Below are 8,680 nucleotides of genomic sequence, written 5' to 3'. Positions count from 1 at the left end.
AGTACACACACATGCCTACACAGTACATACACATGCCTACACAGTACATACACATGCCCACAGTACACACACATGCCTACAAAGTACACACACATGCCTACACAGTACACACACATGCCTGCACACTCACATGCTTACACAGTACACACACATGCCTACACATACACACACGCCTGCACACTCACATGCTTACACAGTACACACACATACCTACACAGTACACACACATGTCTACACAGTACACAAACGTGCCTACACAGTACATACACATGCCTACACATACACGCCTACACATTCGCATGCCTACACAGTACACACACATGCTTACACATACACACACGCCTGCACATTCACATGTCGACACAGATACACGCCCGCCTACAAACACACGCACACACACATACATACACATCTACACACACGCCTAAACACACATTCCGAAACACACGCCTACACCACACGCGCGCCTACGTACACACACATATGACTACACACACATGACTAAACACACACGCTCCTACATAGACACACACAAGCACGCCTACACACACTTACGCCTGCACACACACGCCTCCACGCATACACCTCTATACACACACGCCTGCACACACTCACACACATACGTACGCGTGCCTGCACACGCAGACACGCACCTGTGATTGCGAAAAACATACTTTGAATTCAAGACGTCTAAATTCAAATAAAATCTTTTTTTTATTACTACTTTTTAAATATTTATTGCATGGGTAAAATGTAGATTATTTTGTGGCTATTCATAAGACTGTTATAACGAATCAAGCCCCTTTTTTTCGGCGTTTAATTTACTGCATTGACGGTAATCACCAGGGCTTGAATCGATAGCAATAAATGTTTTTTTCCCGGTTTTTTTTTTTTTTTTGGGGGGGGGGGGGGGGTATTATTCTTGATTTTTTGTTTACTTATTTTTGAATTTTTTGAACATTTTTGTGTTCATTTATTCATTTTATAGATATTTTATCCCTGAATTCTCAAGGAAGATTTTTTTTTTCTAAATTTTTAAAACCATTTTGTTTGTAAAAAAAAAAAAGCCCAACTTTCATACTTTCAAGCAAAGTTGTAGCATTTTAACTTTTTAAAAAACAAAATTAGGAATAGAGAAAGAATCTCTGTACGGAAAACTCGATATTTTAAATGTTCTTGCATAGCAAATTTTTACGTTCAACGAAGTTGGTCAGAATTGAGGAAACTGCTGTTTGAACAATAGATTGTCTTTCTGTGTTAAGAATATCAAAAACTTTTTGAAAGCGCAATTGTCTGATAATCTTGAACACTGAAACTAGAATTACATAAGTTTTTCTTCACTTCACCAGATCTTAAGTTACATTAACTTTACTAACTAGGGGCTTACTAACTAGCTCCTTGTTTGTTGTTGCTCAAAAGCTATGTCGGATCGCTTCTCGATCGAAGCTCGCTAATCGTGCAGATTTTCTGGCCTACGGTGACGTGGTCTCTACGTTAACTACATGAATTTGAGCTGGTTATTTTACATTTTTATGTTACTGTTAATGAAATTTAATAGCTATTTCATTTACTCAAGAACCATTCTAAGTTTTAATGGAACTAGGCAACAGGCATATTAGTTGGCAACAAGCGTTGCCAACTAATGTATGTGCGCGAAATGTTGGAACCTATTCCTATGTATACTCACTTTAATGACCAATAATACTTAAGAAGCAATTTAAATCTTATTAAAAGAAAAATTGCTCAATCAATTTTAGTATATCTATATATATACGTTTTATTTAACTACCAGTTATATTTATTAACTACTGCTTACATATAAATTTGAACATTAAGCTTTGTTGTAATAAGTGATGTTTTTTTAAGTATAATCCTGCAAGCTCTTCTTGATATGTGCGAGAGGGAGCGCAGTTAAAAGTGAAGTGTTGTTAAATCAGTTCATACCCTGTTCTGTAGGATGGAAATATATTATAGCAATATTTTTCGAGCTAATACCATGGAGAATTCATAATTTGATACATAAAGAAAAAACTAAAATGTTTTCATTCTGCATTTCCATCTCGAAGCTCGACTATAACCTTGAATTTCACAAAATTTGCTTTGGTTTCAAAGCAAATTTTATTTTTTACTAGCCGCTACGGCGACCACCTCTTTTGCCTTTTTACGCCTTTCAGCTTTCTATACAAGCGAATAAAATCAATGCAAAAATGCCAAATAGAGGTTTTTTTCAAAAATAAATTGAAAAAAAAAAAAAAAAACACCAGTAAACGGTGCCCTCCCCCCCCCCACAACTTACCTCCCTCCCCCGGGGATGTCGACCACCGAGGGGGGAGACGACATGTGTTTTCATAATCACTATTGTTGCGCGCCAAAGTAAGTTTCTAAATTTAAAAACTCTTACCATCTATTTAACTTCTTCAACGCTTCCAAAAGTCGCGGGGCAATGAAATCATTTGTACTGAAGTCTTCAGATATTCCTTCGTGTAGAAATTGTGACACAAACACTTGAACTTTTTAACTTAGAAAAATTTAATTACAGCACAATAAACTACAATGTTAGTTGCAAATAAAAACTTGTTAATTAATAAACACAACATAATGAAGATATCGGCAACGAACTCTCTCGAAAATAAAATCTCAAGAATTTTGAATATTACATACTGCTATAAGAACTGCTACGAGGTGCGCGAGTCCGGCTAATTTATTTAAACTTAACTACTCAGTTCAGTTCAGTTCTTGGGCGTTTTCCACACTCCCCACCTTGAGTTCAGGGCTCGGGACTCCGGAACTCAACTTCAATGCTGTCAGGCTAGGTGATGAACTGGTGGTGGTGGTGCAACACAAATCCTCAAGAACAGTCACAGGAGGGGGTTTTAACTTTTGAAGCTCACAAGATGACACCGCTCCCAACTCCAGAGAACACAACTTTTTAACAGGACGAATGAAGACACCCGTTTTTGTCTTGACTTTAGCAACTCGCACACATCCATCCTTACTTGTGATCACTTCTGGAACTCTTCCGAGTGGCCAGTCAATTCTTTTACAGTTATCTGTCCACACGATAACTAAGTCACCAACTTTTAGAACTGGAGAATTATTTCTATTAGTCACAGGTTGTCGCAACTGTCCGAGATATTCCACTCGAAATCTCGAACGGAGATCTTTTCGTATTTTCTGTGTATACGCGTGACGTTTATTTAATTTCTGATGATCCAGCACATCTAAGTCTGGAACACCGATTTCTCTAATCTCTTGCAAAAACATAGAAGGTGTAATCGGGGTAAGATCTTGAACGTCATCACTAACGTAAGTCAACGGTCGCGAATTTATGATACTCTCACAGTCGCAGAGGACTGTTAACATCTCTTCATAATCCAACGATGTTTGACCCAAAACTTTTCTTAAAATTCTCTTCAAAACTCCTACTAACCTTTCCCAAAATCCTCCCCACCAGGGAGCAGAAGGGGGGATAAAAATCCAAGCAATAGAAGAAGCAGTAGTTTCATCTTGAATCTTTTTCCAATCAATCTTGCTTAATTGGTTTTTGCGCCAACGAAGTTCTTTCCGTTATCGGAATAGATAATTGACGGTCTGCCTCTTCTCGCGATGAATCTCCTCAACCCCAAAAGAAAGTTATCTGTAGACACTGAAGTCAACATCTCAACATGAACAGCTCTAAAAACAGCACAGGTGAAAATCAAAATCCAAACTTTTGAGTTATCTTTGAGGATCAAGGGTCCTGCTAGATCTATTCCTAGAATTTCGAAAACTGATGCATCTTTTACGCGATTTTCCGGTAAAACACTTTCCTGAACTTCGGGCGGTTTAGAGTTGAATCTTCGACACACAATACAGGACTTGATTGCCTTCTTAATGGTTTTCCGGCTCTTCAAAATCCAGTACTTTTCTCGAAGCGCTGACATAAGCAGTTGTACGCCACAATGTCCTAACTCTTTATGTTTCCACCGAATGAGACTAAGGACAACCGGGTGTTCGGAGGGAAGTACAACTGGAAGCCGAAAATGCATGTCATCATCTCTAAAAAATATCTTCGTTTTCACTCGAATCAAGGCATCGTCGCCTACGATTGTATTGATCGATCTTAATCTTGCGTCAGGATTTCTTCCAAAAGCTTCTGATTTAATTTGCTTTAAAATTACTTGTTCAGCCTTTTGAAGCTCTTTACTGTCAAGAACACCAAATCGTCTATCTTTTTTGGATTTTTTACAATTTTCTACAAATCTGTAAATCCACGCGGTGATTCGTAGTAGTTTAACGTAAGAAGAATATCTGTAGTAGTATTTTCCCTTATCTTCGGAGTTAGTAGCTGTGATTATAACTTTCTTCTTTTCTGCCTTCACTACTTCCATGGCAGGCAGAAATTCGTCTTTCGGCCAATATTCGGCAGATCTCTTCAACCAGTCCGGTCCGCACAGCCATTCCGTACGCAATAGCTTTCCTAAGGTACATCCTCGGGACGGAATGTCAGCTACGTTCATTACTCCTGGTACGAATCTCCACTGTTCAATTTTTGTCAGTCTTCTGATTTCTTGAACACGATTTTCTACGAATGTTGCCCACGGGCCTTCCTTTTTTATCCAAAATAGCACATCCATAGAATCTGACCAAAAGACAGTTTTTACGGCTTCGAGACGTAAGTCGCATATGATGGTGTTTACTAATCTAGCTCCAATCGAACAAGCTAAAAGTTCAAGACGAGGAATCGTAATCTTTTTTAAAGGAGCAACTCTAGCTCTAGCGGCAATCAAATGACAAGTTACTGGGGATCCAACCTGTTCCACTCTAAAATATATGCACGTAGCATAAGATGTCTTGCAAGCATCACAAAAAATGTGTAAAGTTATGTCTTTAAGAGTAAATGGCAATTTGGATAAACGTCGGGATATTTTTAGACTGTACAATTTTGCAATCTCATTTTTCCACTTTTCGAAACGCTTCACTAATTCATCGGGAAGCCGAGAATCCCACGAAGCTTTGATTTTCCAACATTCTTGTAAAATTATTTTGGGTATCAAAGTTATTGGGCAAGTAAAACCAATCGGATCGAAAATTTGATGTGTAACGGACAAAATAGTTCTTTTTGTGATTGGTCCATCTATTGTTATTTTTCTGACATCGCACGACAGCGTGTCTTCAGCGGTGTTCCACAAAAGTCCTAAAACCGACACCGATTCACTTTTTTCCAAGTTAGCGATTTCAGGAATTAATGCATTACTCTGCCAACCTCTAAGATCAAATTTTGCGGATGATAAAAGCCTACAAGAATGTTCACGGAAATTTTCTAATTCTGCTACGCTGTCTACGCTAGCCACACAATTATCCACATAAAGAGAATCTCTAAGTTTTTGCGCAGTTTCTTTAAGTTCATCTGGGGCTTGATCGAGATGGTAAGCAAGTGTACCGGCCAGAAGAAAAGGGCTGCAACTTACGCCAAAAACGACACGAGCGTGGCGATAAATTAGTGTCTTTTCTAGATTGCCCTCTGCCCACCACAAAAAACGCAAAAAATCCCTATCGGCTGATTGCAAAGCTATCTGTAAAAAAGCTCGACGAATATCAGCAACCACCCCAAACTTTCCAATCCTGAAACGGTTCAAGATGGTAGGGATCAATTCTATCAAATTAGGCCCTTTCTCGATGCAATCATTAAGAGATAAACCTCCTGGTAAATGAGCGGATCCGTCAAAAACTGGACGAATTCTAGTAGTCGAACTTTTCTTAACTACTGCTCTGTGTGGGAGATAATGAGAAGCAGTTTCAGTTTTATTTTCTGAAATTGGAATTTTTTCTATTATTCCCTCTGTTTCCCATTCACAAAAGACATTTTCGTAGTCCCCTAAGTTTCTTGCATATTTAAGATTTTTTACCGTATTTTTCAAACGTTTTTCTGCCAAATTTTTATGATCATTTAGCAAATGAGGATCTTTTACCCACGGTAAAGAAACAATATCTCCCATCCTCTTGCCTTCCTATTGTATCTCTAAAATGCTTTAACGCCAATTCTTGGGCTTCTTTTTTATTTATTTTCTCACTTGGATCAAGAATTCCCAAAGAATCTAAATTCCATAAATCATTTATTTTAGCGTCATTAACATGAAGAGATAACAGTAACAGTGAATTATCTACGTTAGCTTTATTTGAGTCTTTTCCCATGAGTGTCCATCCCAACTTAGTTTTAACAGCAACTAAACCGTTCGAAAAATGTCTGATTCCATTCGTGTATAATTTATCCGCTATATCCGCTCCTAACAACATGTGTATTTCATTATTATTTTCTTCATACAAACATGTTTTACTCATTGACGATATATCACTCAAAAATATACCAGCCCGCTTCAAAATTTTAATACACTGACCTGTCTTAGCCTTCGGAATAAAAGCGCAAATTTTCTTCTGATCCATTACTTCAATTTGAAAACTATGCTTCCGATCAAGACTACTCAAGAGCACAGAATAACGATTATGCTGTTCTGTAGTTTCTATCCCTCCAAAAAGCCCATGCTTAACAATTTCAGTTCCCGAACTCTTTAACCCCATTTTATTTGCAGCAAATTCCGAAATGTAACTTTTTTGTGACCCTGAATCGACAATTACACGCAGTAAATGTTCTAAACCTTGATTTCGAATACGCACAATTAAAGTTTGCAAATAAACTTCATTCGACGAAGATTGGTTTGAGAGGACGGAATTTTTAGGATTGACATTCTTATCTACGTTAAGTTTCTGCTTATATTTAGTAAAACACATTAAAGAAGAATGTTTTCCCTTACAATGCTTACAATTTACGTTTGCTTTACAAAACCGAGAAATATGCTTCCTAATTTCTAAACACTTGAAACACGCTCCCTTTTTCATCAGGATATTTTTCCGTTCTTCTAGCGATAAATTACTGGCAGATTCACATTCAGAACTGAAATGGGTAAATGAATCGCAAAATACGCATTTAATTTTTCTGGGATTTTCTATCTCATCGGTAGAAATCAGTTCAGACGCGGTAGCGATTTGTTTCCTATTCTTCCTTGAATCATTTCTATTACGGTTTTTGACAGTGTTTTGCCTATGTGGCGCGAAAGTCTCGTTGGGGGAAATTTGATTTATGTTAACTGACATAATATGCATTGCTCTTTCTCGCGACATCAAAGATTTTGACAGAAAATCAAGTAAGTTTGTCAGATTTGAATGGGTATTACTTTCTAATTTGCTATATTCTAAAACTAAATCCGCAGGAAGGATTTTTAATAGCAGGGGGCATAATACACTAGTGTAATTTTCCGATGACAAACCTAATGCTTCTAAACACCGTATTTGCGTTGTACAGTTGTCATAAAATCTTCGAAATGCACGAACATCATTAGAGTCTCTAAGAGGTTGCATATTGATGATATTATTCATATGAGCACTAATTAATAAGTCAGTTTCAGCATATCGGTCCTTCAATGCTTTTATCGCGTTTTCATAATTTTCAGCTGTAATTGGAAATCCTTCAACTGTGTTCATGGCAGTTCCACCTAAATACGCCTTTAGGTAGCTGAATTTGTCAACATTATTCAAAAGTTCATTCTTATGTATCGCAGATTCAAAACTGTTCCAGAATGTTAACCATTGGCTCACATCTCCGTAAAACTTCGCGATAGTCAATTTTGGCAGTTTAACGCGTATCGTATTGTTGCTGGCTGTTTCAAAGCTTCTATTTTGATTTTCGCTGATGCGACTGACTTCTAACGAATTCTGACGCATTTCATTAATTCGTTTAGTAGCTCGAAATTTCCAAACAGTCACTTTCTCGCGATATTCTTCCGAAGTTTCAATTTCTTTTTCGAGGTTGTTCGGTTCAAAATTAGCTTCTAGTTCGCTATCTACAGCGCTTAGCATTTCAAATTTTAAAGTTAATATTTCTACAAGTTCTTCCACGATGTTTGCATCCACCTCACTCTTTGCCAATTCTGTTTCTAGCTTATTTACTGCTTTTGTTACAGCAGCTCGCATTACAGCTCGCTTTTTACATAAATTTTCTACACTTTTTGACATTTTAGGTTGAATATCTTCATTTGTTTTAGACATTTCAACAAAGTTCTTAACTTTTAAATACAAATCAAATAACTTCACTGCAGTCCCGGCAGGGATGCCATGTTGCGCGCCAAAGTAAGTTTCTAAATTTAAAAACTCTTACCATCTATTTAACTTCTTCAACGCTTCCAAAAGTCGCGGGGCAATGAAATCATTTGTACTGAAGTCTTCAGATATTCCTTCGTGTAGAAATTGTGACACAAACACTTGAACTTTTTAACTTAGAAAAATTTAATTACAGCACAATAAACTACAATGTTAGTTGCAAATAAAAACTTGTTAATTAATAAACACAACATAATGAAGATATCGGCAACGAACTCTCTCGAAAATAAAATCTCAAGAATTTTGAATATTACATACTGCTATAAGAACTGCTACGAGGTGCGCGAGTCCGGCTAATTTATTTAAACTTAACTACTCAGTTCAGTTCAGTTCTTGGGCGTTTTCCACAACTATAGTACTTGTAACAATAATCGGAAATAATTTTGTATCAGGTTTTCTACGCATGCTCAAAACTCCCCTCCAGAACCTGAACTATACTGCGAATCGTGTTTGAGTTTGCTACTGTCATTTTGTTTTTCAACGCGTT

General features: G+C 37.3%; 1 protein-coding gene across 1 annotated transcript; it reads right to left on the bottom strand.

The window, feature by feature from the left end:
- Positions 1-2,724: 2,724 nt before the first annotated feature.
- On the bottom strand, positions 2,725-3,363 carry LOC129228338 (uncharacterized). Its single transcript, XM_054863018.1, has one exon. The coding sequence runs from the start codon at positions 3,361-3,363 to the stop codon at positions 2,725-2,727; it is 639 nt and encodes a 212-aa protein (XP_054718993.1).
- Positions 3,364-8,680: the final 5,317 nt, after the last annotated feature.

Source organism: Uloborus diversus, chromosome 8 (genome assembly GCF_026930045.1).
Source record: "Uloborus diversus isolate 005 chromosome 8, Udiv.v.3.1, whole genome shotgun sequence".
NCBI lineage: Eukaryota > Metazoa > Arthropoda > Arachnida > Araneae > Uloboridae > Uloborus > Uloborus diversus.
The sequence above is the reverse complement of the archived record's forward strand: the minus strand, read 5'-3'. Positions and strand labels throughout refer to the sequence as shown.

What these genes read in the sequence shown, in the direction of transcription:
- LOC129228338 (XM_054863018.1), bottom strand. Translation starts at nt 3,363, where the DNA reads ATGTTAACAGTCCTCTGCGACTGTGAGAGTATCATAAATTCGCGACCG.